Genomic DNA, 16064 nt, shown 5'->3' on the forward strand with positions numbered 1-16064 from the left:
ACATCCCAGTTAAATAACAGTTGTCTATTTGCCAAGTCAGTGAATGAGGTCTGGTGAGTGTGTACTTACTTATTTCCTTTATCATGGGAAGTGGAAATATTTCCTCTATTTATGACCATGAGAGACAAACTATGTTGATTAGTTCTCTAGTCAAACGGATTAAACACTTCCCCTCTACCTCCATGTGAAGCTAAGGTAGTACAGTATCCTTAATTGCTGTCATTTGAACAGGAAGTTAGCGTGTTCAGGTGCTTGCTAAGGATGGGAATGTTGCGTTCTGTCATTTACATCTTAACTAGCTACCTATTTGTAAAACAACTTACCAGAAATTCTCCATAGGATGTGAAGTATACTGAGTTAAGATCAGGGAGTACAATATGTCAGTACATAGTCATTTTTGTTTCATGTCTTCTTTTAAAATTGTAGGAAAATTGGTGCTTTTGGTGAGGTTATTAAGAATTTCTTGGGAAATTGCCCAGTAATTTCAAAGAGGCTATCATTAATGTCACTGTGTAGCCTCAAGTGCTGCTCCTACCAGGAATAGTTCCCCTACTCCCTTATCTCATCTGTTCAGCAGTGAGGTTCAGCCCAGTTTCTCTCCATGGTAATTCAGTTCAACGTGTCTATAGAAGCTTATTGTTCAAGCAATCCACTCTCTCTCCTTGGCTTTCCAGCTTCCTCTGTTTGATAAATGCATCTGTCCACCCTTCATAATCTCCAATAGTTTTGAATTCAGTAACGGAGCAAGTTTTCTGAAACCTGGGAACTTGTGCAGTTTTGTGTGTAGTTAACATGGTCATTTAATTGTGTCTTTGCTGAGACTGTACAAGTCATAATTAGTCTTCAACACTTCCCCTCTAGAACAGTTGGTTCTGTCTTTAACCTGATTTTTTTTTACTATAATCACTCCTCCTACCCCACACAGTCAATATATTTGCTGTCTTCTCTTGCCAGTACTGCACAGGTTCCTTTCTGGGGCACTGGTGTTTATCCTGAGCTTGGTTTATAACCTGTGCAGCTGTATGTTCAGTAATGATGTCTGTAATCTCCTGACAATGATTTATTCATCACTGCTACTGATCAGATTGCCAGCATTAATAAAACTGAGTGTCACATCCATGCCAGCTCACTTTAGCACAAGTTAATTTCATGGATATGTACTGAAAGAGAAAACAATTTAACAGATCTATTATTCAACACATGTTCACACATTCATTGCCTCAGATGTGCACTTCAAAATATGTATACATGGAATGCACAAGCCTTTAGAACTAACCATCATAAGATCAGTCGTGCAAATCATAATTTCACATTTGCAATCATATTGGACCACAACCATGTACATACACACAATTTGGCACTCATTGTTACACATGTTCATGCATGTTAATAGGCATTTTTCTCCCTCATGCTCTCAGTCACAGCAATATTTGTGTAAATGACTAAGAAAAGATACTTCTCCAGGTCTCCCTACTTCATTATGTGTATCATGTAAATATTATTTAATCAAGAATAAATCGAAGTTTCCTCATTTGGATATAGTAATATAGTGGTTAATTGTTGATCCAGGGATGTGCTTAAATTCCATCAAACACACCTTTACTTCTTTCACACCCTCCCACCACCACACACTCTCTGCTTTCCACAGGGATCACTCATTCTGTGATTCCCATGTCAATTCACCACTCTCCACTAATCTCCCTCCTGTGCTACACCTCTGCTCATTCACCTCCATTCATGGCCCCAAAAATCCTTCAAAGTGAGGCATCATCTACTGTATCCAGTGCTCCTGATGCAGCTTCCTCTAAATTGGTGAAACGCGATGTAGAGGCCACTCTACAATGAGGCCATTCTTGGGTTGGAGGATCAACACCTCATATTACATCTGTGTAATCTCCATCCTGGTGGCATGAACATCAATTTCTCCAACTTCTGGTAAATTTTCCCCCTCTCCCTTTCTCTTCAATTCCCCCTTAACTCTTCTCCTTGCCGGCCTATTACCTCCCCCTAATGCCCCTCCTCTTTTCCCTTACCTTTCTCCCATGGTCCATTCTCCTCTCCTATCAGATTCCTCCTTCTCCAGCCCTTTACCTTTTCCACCTATCACTTCCCAACTTCTTACTTGATTTACCCCCCCGCCCCACCCATCTGGTTTCATCTATTGCCTCTAGGTTGCATTCCTTCCCCTCCCCTCACTTTTCTATTCTAGCTTCTTCCCTATTCCTTTCCAGTCCTCATGAAGGGTCTCTGCCCAAAATGTTGACTGTATTTATTTCCATATATGCTGCCTGACCTGAGTTCCTCTAGCATTTTGTGTGTTGCGTAGTACCTGGGAGATGGTAATCAGTAAACATGACTGGCTAATTGCCAGATGATGTAAAAGCCTATCTATACATTAACACCCTTCTGGATAGGAAATCTGCTATTTCTACCCAGCCTCATCCCATAAATGTATAATTAACTCTTCACTAAAATGTCATTCAGTCCAAGGGATAGTTAAAGATTGACAATGAATGCTGACTTTGCCAAAAAGATTTGGATCATTTGTGATTTAACAATCTTGTCATTATCTGAGAGAGTATCAGCACCACAGAATTTCAAATACCAGGCATCAGCATCAAGATGAAGTCAAGTGCCATGCAGTTGTACTTTAGAGAGGTTGGACCTCCTATTGCTGTCCTACTGAACACACCTGAGGCAGATAAGGTGCAAAATAATATTTGGAGAAGCTCATAGATAGTGAATTTCCTGCCAACATTTTCAGTATATTCTCTTGTACAGTATAGTCAGTAATAATAATGTTTACCTTGCTATGATTTCATTTTTTGTGCATATTTTACTATAGAACAATAAAGCACTGACCATGACATAAATCTAAACTATACCCACCTGTCTGCACAAGATCCATATCACTCCATTCCCTGCCTGATTGTGTGTCTGGCTAAATGCTTCTTGAATGTTGCTATCATATCTGCTTCTCTCACTTTCCTTGGCCACACGTTCCAGGTGCTTATTGCTCTGTGGGGGAGGAAAAATTGCCTTGTGCTTCCCCTTTAAACATTCTCTTTCTCACCTTTAAACTTCTGTCCTCTTGTATTTAATGATTACACCTTTGGGGGAAAAAGTTTCTGACAACCTCCTCAAACTAAGCATTCTCATTATATACCTCTCAGATCACCCCTCACTCTGACACTCTCTCCTTATAGCTTGTGCTCTTTAGTCCTGCAGCAATCTGGTGAACCTATTCTGTACCTTCTCCAAAACCTCCATCTTTCCTGTAATGCATTGACCAGAACAATATGCAATACTCCAAATGTGGCCAAACTGAAATCTTATACGTAAACATGAAAAATTCTGCAGATACTTGAAATCCAAATCAACACACACAAAATGCTGGAAGAACTCAGCAGGTCATGCAGCATCTATGGAAATGAATAAATAGTCAATGTTTCAGGCCCAGACCCTCCATCAGGAAAGCTTTATACATCTGCAACATGACTAGCCAGCTTCTATACTCAGTGTCTTGATTGATGAAAGCGAGCATGCCTTTACTACCCCCTCAGCTGATGTTGCAGTTTCATGGAACTATGAACTTGCACTCCAAGATCATTCTGTAATCATTGTTCCTATCAGTCCTGCAGTTTGCATTTGACCTCCCAAAATGTATTACCTCACCTTGACCTGATTACATTCCATCTGTCATTTCTCTATCCAAATTTCCAACTGATCTGTATCCTGTTGTGTTCTGTAACAATCTTCATTATCTGTAAAACATGCTAATCAGACCACATCCTACCCTCTCCAATCATCTATCACCTCCTCAAAAATAACTCAAATTTGTGGCACATGACCTTTCCCACACAAAGCCTACTGACTGTTCCTAATGTCCTTACCTTTCCATGTGCAAGTAAATTTTGCCCCTAAGAATCTCCAATAATTTGATGTAAATCTTACCAGTCTGTAATTTCCTGGATTATTTTGATAGCCATTCAACAAAAAAAGCACACACATGAACAAAACATGAGGAAATCTGCAGATACTGGAAATTCAAGCAACACATATAAAATGCTGGTGGAACGCAGCAGGCCAGGCAGCACCTATAGGAAGAAGTACAGTCGATGTTTCGGGCTGAGACCCTTCGAAGGGTCTCGGCCCGAAACGTTGACTGTACTTCTTCCTATAGCTGCTGCGTGGCCTGCTGCGTTCCACCAGCATTTTGTGTGTGACACATGGACAAACTTATCTATTGATAAGTTCCAAAAACTGAGGATGGCCAATAGCTAAGGAGGATACAAAGATTTCTGTCAAAGCTAAGCGATCTCCTACCTGTCCTCCAGTATCCTGGGATAGATTCTGTTGCCACTGCTGTCAGAAGGCAACTTCAGCAATAGTTGGGTGGATGGTGGGCAGGTTTACTATTGTGGTTCCAGTAACAAGTGTGGGATCCAGGGATGAAGTTAATGACTCGAGTGTTGGCTGAAATGCATCTGATCATCTTGCTCAAGTATATCCTCCACTTCACCTGCAGATGCCTGGCCTTCAGGCCATATGATATTGGTTTGTTAGCAGCCACTTCAGTTCAGGTAAAGTTGGAATAGATATTCTGGATAAAAATTGTATTTGCAGCTGTGTCCAGAGCTGAATCTTTCATTGGTAAACTTGGCTTTACTCCTATTCTGTACCTGCTAAGGTCTTGGAATTTGTGATAATCCGGGTGAAGGGAATCAACCCATAATGTCAACTGTTTGCCTCGACAGATGCTGCCTGACCTGCTGAGTTTCTCCAGAACACTGTTTTACATTCTTGTAATTTTAATTTGTCATGGAGTGTTTAACTGACTCAGATATGGTATAACTACTATAATAACTAGGTGTGGCTGGTCAACAAAGTTTTGATACATTCTGTTTGTTTTCAACAGAAGAAGAAGGAGGATAGTGAGAATGCAGTGAAGAGGAGGAAAGATGGCTGGAATATGTTAACACCTTCGTTAGCATCTGCTGATAACTCCAACATGTCCTCAGGAAACATGTCAGCAGACGGAGAGGAATCTTTCATTAGTGTGGACTCAGCTATGCCCAGCCCTTACAGTGAGGTATTGAAGGACCTATAACTAGGCTTTGCAAAGTTGGAGCATACCTCCACCACAAAATTAACTTTTATCGTATCTTAAACAATACCAAACCTGTCTCAAGGTGTTTTACAAGCATGTTATGAAATGAAGTTTAAATAGACCACAATATGTAGTAGAGCTAATAGGACTTGATGTTTCAATCCCTATGATAAGTCGGCACTCTCAATGTTGGCATTGGGCATGGAGTGGTGCCAAGGAGGTTAGGTACTTCATCTGGGTCATCAGGTGGGCACCCACCTTCTTTGACGTTTCGTTGATAAGCCCACGACGTCTCCAGGGGGCTCAATGGTGCTACCTGGTGTCCCAGATACACCCCCCTCAGTTCCATACCTCCTGTCTTCATCTTGCAGTCCAGTTGTTGTCTTTCCTTTTAATCCAAATCCAATTACTGCTTTCTTCTGCTGCATTTGACAAAGACTTGATACCTTGTTGGAGTGAGTAACCCCTCACCCCCATCTTCTTTAATAGACTGGTCGTAAATGCATCAGTCTAAACAATACTAATGATGTACTCATTATTCTGATAACTTATCAGTTGCTAAATTGGATAACTAAATAACGTGCACGGTGTCATTATTTAACAAGTATCAACTGCAATTAAGCATTTTACAGGTGTTTAAAATAGACTGTTCTAGTGTTGTCTACAAGTTTTAGAAGCCATTTCTTTTAGTTTCTGGGAATAATCCACCAATATTAACAATGAAGAGCCCACTTTGACATCTCCTGAGGGCTCAGTGGTGCTACCTGGCGTCCCAGGTACAACCCCCTTAGTTCCATACCCTCCTGTCTTTATCTTGCAGCCCAGTTGTTATCTTTCCTTTAAATCCAAATCCAATTACTGCTTTCTTCTGCTGCATTTGACAAAGACTTGATTGCTTGTTGGAGTGAGTAACCCCTCACCCCCATCTTCTTCAATAGACTAATCGTAGATGTAGCCACAAATCCCCTGCATCCCACTTCTACAGGGAAAATCTTGGTCTTCCAGCCATTCTCGGCAGCTTCTGTTGGCAGTTCAGAGTACTTGGTCTTTTTCCTCTCGTAAGCTTCTTCAACACCATTCCACAACATATGCCAGCTTGGCTGTTGTGGACTATAGGACCATGTCTGGCCGCAGTGTTGTACCCACAATGTCCTGGGGGGAAACACAAGCTTTTTTTTCCCAAGTCCACATCCATTTTCCAATCCCAAGAAACCTGCAGAATGCTTACCTCTTTTGATGTTATATAGTGCTCTGGAGGTTGGCCTGCTGGTACAAACTGTGTGCTGTGAACGTTTCTTGCCGATGTTTGTGGTTATTTGCCTCTGATTGATGCCAGCTGACTGAGAGCTTCGTTATGCCACCAAGTATACGACCCCTGGCTGAGGCTCGTCATCCTGTTAAAACGTGCCTTAGTGATCCTGCAGAATTCATTGCTTCACATGTTTACTCAGATCAGGTCTGTATTGTATGTCATAGCTTTATGATTGGCATTGCCACTTTCTGTAGGTTTTTTCAGATTTTCACTGGAGAAGCAATCCATTTAATCATGGAACACGGGGTGAGCAAGCTGTAAATACAGGGTTCATTGCTGCTGGTAAAGAAGTGAAATTCTTTCACCACAATTTCACCTGGCTTCTACAACCTTTTATTGGAAACAGTCTTGCATAAGGTGTCTCAGGCTGATGCATTGTGGCAGAAAGTTGAGAACTTAGAAGACCCACTTGGATAAATATTTTTGACCCAACTATAAAGGGCCCCTGTATGTTTTATCAGAATGAAATTTGACAATCAATTGACTGTTATTTTCTCTGTACTTTTTCCATTATTAGTTGACTTTATGAATTCTTTGCAACAGATGCACATATTTCTATCCTATTGGCACAATATATATATATCCCTATTTGGCTGTTCAGTATAAATGATGTGCGGGAACTCTGGCATGGATAAGGCATGGTTTGTTATTTACATGTGGTAGTTATTTACAAGTGGATTTAATTGTGCACATGCATTGTTCCAAAACCACAGGTTTCCAGTGTAATCTATGATCTCCATTCCCATAGATATCAATGAGTAGTGAACAGCACACGGGATCTATTGCACCCGATGAAAGCAGCAGTGACCTTGTGATTGTGGATGACCCAACATCAGCCTCTCAATCCAGAGCAACCAATTCTCCAGTCTCCATTGCAGGCTCAACTTCAGATCACATGAACGGTATGGCTCTGAGGCATCTTTCACAGTGTGTTATAATCTTTCCTACTAAATGTAACCGGCCATAACGGTGGTAATTTTGTAACCTTGAACTGAAACCTGGTGGTGTTGCGTGAGTTTGAGTCACCCACGATGGTGATTGTCACCCTTTCTGTTTAATTGTGCAGTTTCCTGTTTGTTTTGTTGTTCCACTCAAGCTTGTGATTATAAATAGAATTAGCAGCTGGGGATTAGTGGGAGGCAGGAGAACAATTCAGCTGTGATATCAGTCCAAAGTGTCAATTTGTAATCTTCCCCTCAACCCTTGGTGAATTGTTTTCTCATATCCTGCTGGTAATTCTTGACAAATGCCTGTGTATATGTGCCAATGTATCTGCTCAGAGAGACTGGGTGAGCGGGGCAGTCACTACCATTGAATACGTGTAGGATGGGTTAATGTGGGAAAGCCAAAAGCAAGAGCCTTTTCCATTATCCATTGTATACTGAAATTAGCTTCTGACTCTGCACAGCATTAGATGCCTTGTGACCAGTTCTGATTCTTCTTGATTTAGGTATTCAGCAAAGCAACATGTTAAAATCATGGACTAAATTCACTTCTGTAACTACTGATGAATTGAAAGTCATAGAACACTACACTGATCAGCTGAAAGTCATAAAACACAACAGGACAGAAACCAGCCCTTTGGCTCATGTAGTCCATGTTGAACTATTATTCTGCACCTGAACCATACCCCTCCCATCCATGTACCTGTCCAAACTTCTCTCAAACATTGAAATCAACATTGCATCTACCACTTGCACTGGCAGCTCATTCTACACTCTGGATGAAGTTTCCCCTCATTTCCCCTTAAACATTTCACCTTTCATACTTAAGCCAGATCTTTAGTTGTAGCCTCGTGCAACCTCATGGGGAGGGAGGGAGAAAGTCTGCTTGCCTTTACTCTATCTGTATCTTTCATAATTTTGTATACCTCTGTTAAATCTCCCCTCAATCTTCAATGTTCTGGGGAATAAAGTCTTAACCTTTTCAGCCTTTCCCTATAAGTCAAGTCCTCACGTCCTTGCAACATCCTTGTAATTTTTTTCTGCACTCTTTCAATCATATTGATATTTTTCCTGTACTTAGGTGACCAAAACTCCAAAATACTCCAGATTAGGCCTCACCAACATCTTATACAACTTCAACATAACATCCCAGCTCCTCTATACATATTTTGATTTATGATAGCCAATGTGCTAAAAGTTTTTTTTATGACCCTATCTGCATGTGACACCATTTTCAAGGAATTGTGGATCTGTATTCTCAGATCCCTCTGTTCTACCACACTCCTCGGTGCCCTACCGCTCACTGTGCAAGTCCAACCTGGGTTTGTCCTCCCAAAGAACAACACCTCACACTTGTCAATAAATTCCATCTTTCATTTTTCAACCTATTTTTCCAGCTGGTCCAGATCCCGCTGCAAGTTTAGATAGTCTTCCTCACTGTCCACTACACCCGCCCCCCCCCGCCCCCAAATCTTGGTGTCACTGCAAATTTGCTGATCCAGTTCACCACATTATCATTCAGATCATTGATATCAATGACAAGCAGCAAAAGACCCAGCACCAATCCCTTTGGCACACCACTAGTCATAGACCTCCAGTCAGAGAGGTAACCATCTGCTATCACTTTGGCTTCTCCCGTGAAGCCAATTTCTGATCTAATTTACTACCTCAACTTGAATGCCACGAGACTGAACCTTCTTGACCAACTTCCCTTGTGAGACCTTGTAAAAGGCCTGGCTGAAGTCCATGCAGACAACGTCTTGAAACTACCTTGAAAAACTATAAGATTGGTTGGACGTGACCTACTACACACAAAGCTACACTGACTGTTCTTAATTAATCCCTGTCTATCCAAATATTTGTATATACAGTGCCTTAGAATATCTTCCATTAGCTTTCCCACACTGATGTCAGGCTCACGGCCTACCGTTTCCTGGTTTAATTTTAGAGCCTTTCTTATACAACAGGATAACATTATCTACCTTACAGTTGTCTAATACCTCACCCATGGCTGAGGGCATTTAAATATCTCTGCTAGAACTCCGGCAATTTCTGCACACGCTTCCCACAGGGTCCAAGGGAACACTTTGTCAGGCCTTAGGGATTTATTCACCCTAATTTCTTGATTGGTCAGGGCATAAAGGGATATGGGGAGAAGGCAGGAAATTGGGGCTGAGAGGAAAATTGGATCAGCCATAATGAAATGGTGGAGCAGACTCGATAGGCCAAATGGTCACGAGGTTAATTCCTGGGATGTCTGGACTGTCTTACGCAGAGAGGTTAGAGAGACTGGGCTTGTACACGCTGGAATTAAGGAGATTGAGAGGGGATCTGATTGAAACATATAAGATTATTAAGGGATTGGACAAGATAGAAGCAGGAAATACGTTCCGGATGCTAGGAGAGTCAAGTACCAGAGGGCATGGTTTGAGAATAAGGGGTAGGTCATTTAGGACAGAGTTAAGGAAAAACAACTTCTCCCAGAGAGTTGTGGGGGTCTGGAATGCACTGCCTCGGAAGGTAGTGGAGACCAATTCTCTGGATGCTTTCAAAAAGAAGCTAGATAGGTATCTTATGGATAGGGGAATCAAGGGATATGGGGACAAGGCAGGAACTGGGTATTGATAGTAGTTGCTCAGCCATGATCTCAAAATGGTGGTGCAGGCTCGAAGGGCCAAATGGTCTACTTCTGCACCTTTTGTCTATTGTCTAATTCTGCTCCTATGTCTTATGGTCTAATTTGTCTCAAGACAGTAAACACCTCCTTTGTAATCTGTATGCAGTCCACAACCTAAGTGCTGTTTTGTCTCACTTCTAGAGACTCTGTGTCCATCTCCAGAGTAAATACAGACGGAAAAATCCATTTAACATCTCCCCCGTGTCTTTTGGCTCCATGCATAGGTGATGACTCTGATATCCCAGAGAATCAATTTTGTGCCGTACTATTTACTGTACTGAAGTACTTCATTTGCTCCCATTTGTTATACATCTTTCTTTTTCCTAATTAGGGCCTTAGTATCCCTCAAAAAAACAAAGTCTCTCAACCTGTCAGCGTTGTCTGTTATTCTAAAAGAAACATACAAACTCTATACTCTGAATTTCACTTTTGAAGGCCTTCCACTTGACCAAGCACACTTTTGCCAGAAAACGGACTGTCCCACATTTGCCAGATCCTTTCACCATAATTATCTTGAAGCTAATGGCATTATGACCTTCAGATCCAAAGTGTTCCATTAAGCAAACTTCTGTCACTTGCCCTTTCTCATTCCCTAATAGGAGATCTGGTATCACACTCTCTCTAGTTGGGATCTAATTAAAGAAACTTTCTGACAAACACTATCCTATCCAGCGTTTTTCAATATGTAGAAAAAGATTAACTATTATCACAACCTTACTTTGCAGGTGTTTCGCAAGACAAGTCTGGTTCCAGCATGGGCCCTTCAGGCAGGGGCAGGGGACGTCCAAAAGGATCTGGGACTACATCAAAGAGTTCAGGAAAGAATCGAGGGAGAAAGTCCACTGCTGGTAGTGCAGCAGCAATGGCAGGAGCCAGGGCAGGGGCCGCAGCCGCTTCAGCTGCTGCATATGCAGCATATGGGTACAGTGTGTCCAAAGGTGAGGAACTTATTAGGAGCATCGTGCATGTCAGCCTGGGCTTAGTGTGACCATACTTGCCCTTTTAATATCTTTTTTGCTTTATTGAGATAACAGCTCAATATAGGCCCTTTCGGCCCTTCAAGCTACGCCACCCAGCAACCCCTGATTTAACCCTAGTCTAATTACAGGACAATTTAACCCTACTAACTGGTACATCTCTGGACTGTGGGAGGAAGCCAGAGCTCTCAGTGAAAACGCATGCATTCCACAGGGAGGATGTACAGACTCCTTGCAGATGATATCAGAATTGAACTTTCAACTCCAGTACCCCAGTTGTAATAGCAGTGCACAAGCAGCTATGCTATATCAGCCTTGAACCAGTGAGAGCAAGTTCATTTCTAATGGCTCATCACAGTGTTGGGTTAGTCAACAAGTTGATCCAATAGTATACATGCATACTCTGATAATAATTGTACTTTTAACTTTGAACTTGATACTGATTTCACATCCTGGGATTAAATTATTTTCTGGAGTTGACACTGTTACATGGAGTGCACTGTTTTTGTGCTACGTTTACTACAATTGTGAAAAACTGGCAGCACTAACTCATAAAAGGATAATTGTCATATTTGTTTTCTGAAATCAAGGACACTCCCAACATTTGATCTTATTCCCTGATGATCCCTTTGCTGCCCGATATCAAGGTATACAGAAGGACTAAAGAATCCCTACAAAGATCCCTTGCTCAGTGGAATTCATCACATGGTTCTTTCTTCAAAAACAGGATTAATATTCTTATAAAACTGATTCAGACTCAGCAAATCTTCATGAGATAGGTGAATGAACTGCAAAACAGTTTCAACTTAATGCAACTTTGTACAAAAATAATAAAACTAGCAGACTTTAATCTAAATATTATAGGCAATAACTTATTATCTGTTCTATCTTCCATCGCTGATTCAAAGCCAACACATAACCTTTGGGTGAAATAACATTAAGGTTAAGTGGATAATATTATAGTTGTCAACAAGCCTGCACAGCAACCTTTGGTGCACTGTAGACAGTAGCATTGAGGTACTGAACAGCACTGGAACTTGTGTTAGTGTGTACTATAAACATAGAATTAAATCACCAATAAAACTGCTGAAGCTATTGCATGCTCTTCTCTACTATGAACTTGTGGTGTTTGTTTCATTCTTTGACATCTTGGTTTATGGGTTAGCATATTCCCTTTCTGAGCCATTCTTTCCATTATTGACAAATGGATTCCCATTGGCTGAATTCTAGCCAATCTAGGTCTCCCAATGGCAGTCAGTTCTATCCTCTATTCTTTAATTACCTGAAGTAAAACAAATGCACTCAGTGGCTATTTTAGTACATCTGTAATGCAAATATCCCATCAGCCAATCATGTGGCAGCAACTTATTGCAAAAAACCATACAAACATGGTCAAGAGGTGCAGTTGTTGTACAGGCCAAACATCAGAATGGGGAGAAATCTGATCTACTAAGTAACTTTGACTGTGGAATGATTGTTGGTGCCAGAGAGGGTGGTTTGAGTATTGCTGGCCTCCTGGGATTTTCACAGACTGCAGTCTCTAGGGATTACAGACATATTTATACATGTTTAAAGACAGAAGACTGAATCAAGGTGGCTTATGTTCATAATAGTGTTCATTAAGTATCTCCTTTCTTGAAGGTGAGGTTGAATGCAGTGTGTTAATGCCTGATCCAAAATTAAACACTTGCTATTTTATTCTGTGTGACTGTAACAACTAATAGAAATTCAAACAGGAGACTGCCTGTAGGAGATAGGTCATTGTCTTATCTAGATTCAAGTTCGCTCTAAATTTGCAGCACAATATTTCTTAATTCTGCCTGTATAGGTTCTATTTCAAATTAGCTAGATTGCTGAAATATATACAAAGCATTTATAGTACTCAAGATGATTCAGAAGATGAGATCTATTTGAATGTTTCTCCACCCAACCTATCAGCATTTATTTCTACTCCTTTTTCCATCGTATTTGAGACACTCTATAGAGGAAACTGTATCACAAACCTGTGTTGAGCCCATGCTGAATCTGCTTAATGGAAGAGCACACAGGGAGCATCAGTTGAAGTATAATCTGTTTTGCACCTACCCTGGGAGTGATTGAGCAGTGTAGAAGGAACTTTACTCTGTAATTGGCCTGTGCTGTAATGGATAGTGCAAAGGAAATTTCAATCTGAACCTGCCCTGGTGATGGAGATTTACTGTCACCCATTGGTGCCACACCTGCAAGCATTGGCATTTACTCATTTTGGTGAGTGAAATGTTGAGATTGAAGATCTGCATTTTAATTCTGGTTGTTTTGTCAGTGTTGAACGTTCCCATGTTTCCTCTTTACTCTCCAGGTATGGCAAATAGCGGCCCAGGACAGTCTCCTCTTTCCCGGCCAACTAGCAGCAGCACATTTGGAATGATGAGCACCTCCCCAATGGGCTCACCGCACAGCCTGTCAAACAGTGTGCCAGGAACACCACAAACCCCAGCCGACACTAGCACACCTGCTCTATCACCTGGCAAGAAAGGCAGCAGGGGTCTGGTTCAGCCTCCTTCAGCTGGGGGCCGGTAACCACCAACATTAATGTAGTTGGTGGTGGGGGTGCCGGGCGGGAGGGAGGGGTGGTGGGGGTGTCACAAATTTCACATGTAAGGGTTTAAAATTTAAAAAGCCTAATAAGCAAAATCATGGAAAAAGCCTTTTCCTCTGAATGATGTGTACATAATGTTTACCATGAGAGCACAGATTCTTTGTTTGTTTTTTTTGAATGTGCTATTTTTTTATCGATGAACTTGTAAATATGTACAAAAAAATGGAAAAAATCAAACAGAAACTGCTATCTTTTACTAACCCAACAGAGGCTTGTGAGAATCCAGCTGAGTGATGAATAGTAATTTTATGAAGAGATTGTATGTGTGTGAATTTTTACTAGTTTCCAGTGCTGAAAGGTAAACATTCTGATGTCCATGTGTTTAATTTGCAGAGGTATTAGCCAGTTGCCCTTGAGAACAGAAGCATCATTTGCCCTGTGTCACCCTCCATGCTGCCTCCTTTCCACAACTACGTGTTACCGTTCAGTGGTGGCGCTGTTCCCTCCAACTGCTAAGAGAGGCTTCCAAATGCATCTCACTGAGCATTTATTGCTGTCTGATGTGCTAGTGGTCTCTCCTTTTCACAGACTTTACTGCTTTGATTGTAACTCCCAGGCTGTTCACAAGTATTTGTAAATTGCTAGGACAGGCAGAACTTGGCAACTATCAATTCATGTAGGGATGTTCCCTGACATAGTGCTGCTGCCTGGTGTTTCAATATACTTTAATACGTGTTGATTCCTGCAAATTACCCCTCAGGTTTCTGACCTTTCCTGCATGCCATCAAGAAGAGCCCAATTGTGCACAGATAGCACTGTGACACAGCTTTAGCTCTGGTTGTGTACAGGAGTTTCTCTACCTGTTGTTTTTCCCTCTCTCCCTCTGTGAGTACCCATTCCTGGACCCTCTGGCACTCAATCCACTTTCTCTGGCATTCTGTCTACTCTCCACTCTTTGTTCTCTGTCTCATTTTGACCCACTTCAAAGGTCTTGCTGTTTGTTCTCCTTTTTGTTTCCGATTTGGCTTCTTTTCCTTGTTATGAGCAAAAGAAAAATATGCAATATTTTAAATGACGTGTTTTTATGAATGTTAAAATCTGGAGCATGTGCAGTGAATGCTGCTGCTCATTTGAATCTGTTGTCCTCTCAGTTGCCACCCTTGGTGTTGCCTTTCATCCCTGGTAGAACGCCAGGCTAGTTTTTCCATCCAGTGGAATGGATCTGTTGAAAGATTTAATGTATAATTTAGAAGACATCGTTCTGCTTGTACGGGCAGCTCTGTGAGATATGCTGCAACAGCCCTCATCACCACCCCTCCCCCATACAGTAGCTCTCCATTTGTTTAAAGATAGAGTAGAACCTGAACAGAATTAATCCTTGGAAGGCGCTTGTCTTTTAAAACATCCAGAGGACAATTGACAACAGAGGACACTAAAATTATGACTCTTGTCCCATACTTCAGGTTACATTCCACTTCCACTCGCAGTACATGTCAAGTACAGAATCTTCACTGTAAGGCATCACTGCTTTCTCATGGGCAAGCACATGCTTTTTCCTTTTCCTTTGGCCAAGTATTGAACGGTGCCTGTTGAGGTGGGATGTTTAACAGGGATCCTGGAACCCTGTTCCAAATGGCCATGCTCTGTTTATTCTGGTCTGCTGATAATACACACATTATATCTCTGTATTCCAACACTTGCATGTTCTGTTTAAGACTTGGTCTACTCGCTTAAAACTGGGTATTGAGTCAGGGAAATAGTTCTTAACTCTGTATTGGCCTGTGCAGAGATTCAGCTTGTGGCCCAGAGAACAAAGTGGGGAAGTTTTGAGGAGGATGCATGGAGGAGGGGGCCTGAAGGGTTATATGTGCAATGTATGCAGTACTAGTTCTCGGAATCAGTTCTTCCCTGCCCACCTCCACATTGTGGGTTGGTTGACTGATTTGTTTTACTGCACCCCCATAACTTAACACAATCAGTTAATGAAATCACACATGATTTGTGTTTGACTTTAGCAAGACTGATTCAGGTACAAACTGTGTCACAATAAAATCAGTGTCTAATGAATTGCTGGTGTTTGTGCTTCTTGACGTAAGCTTGGCTGTGAAATAGAGTGTTTTTTGGCAAATCCACTTAGACTTAGACAATGCATTCCCCCCAACTTTGATTCTTGGACCAAGCACAACACCTGGGCTCAACCAGGACAACAGAGGGACTGGAACAGTCAGACTGCACTGAGATAAGGTTTCAGGTGGTTTCCAATCTAATTCCTTTCTGAGTGACCCTTGCTAGAAAGAGCCTGAAAACAGGTGTGAATTGAAAGTCAAATCTAATTCCTTGTTCCCACAGTTGAACAGACAGCCAGCATTTAATTTTGAAATTTTTCATAAAGAATGGCCCCTGGGCTGAAGACTGACTCATTCTGATTCCTGTGGTGTACCTCACCAATGATGATGTGTGGGAGCT

At 41.6% G+C, this 16064-nt stretch overlaps 1 protein-coding gene across 2 annotated transcripts in view; it reads left to right on the plus strand.

Moving 5' to 3' along the window:
• ino80 (INO80 complex ATPase subunit) overlaps window positions 1–15665 on the plus strand; it is a 233907-nt gene extending 218242 nt beyond the window's left edge. For both annotated transcript variants that reach the window (XM_073040376.1, XM_073040377.1), the window contains exons 33-36: window positions 4919–5092; window positions 7171–7324; window positions 10769–10981; window positions 13359–15665. In XM_073040376.1, the coding sequence (XP_072896477.1) occupies window positions 4919–5092; window positions 7171–7324; window positions 10769–10981; window positions 13359–13579 (762 nt within the window). In that variant the 3' untranslated portion in view covers window positions 13580–15665. The remainder of the gene's footprint in view (window positions 1–4918; window positions 5093–7170; window positions 7325–10768; window positions 10982–13358) is intronic.
• Window positions 15666–16064: the final 399 nt, after the last annotated feature.

The sequence above is a fragment of the Hemitrygon akajei genome, chromosome 3, assembly GCF_048418815.1.
Source record: "Hemitrygon akajei chromosome 3, sHemAka1.3, whole genome shotgun sequence".
Lineage (NCBI taxonomy): Eukaryota > Metazoa > Chordata > Chondrichthyes > Myliobatiformes > Dasyatidae > Hemitrygon > Hemitrygon akajei.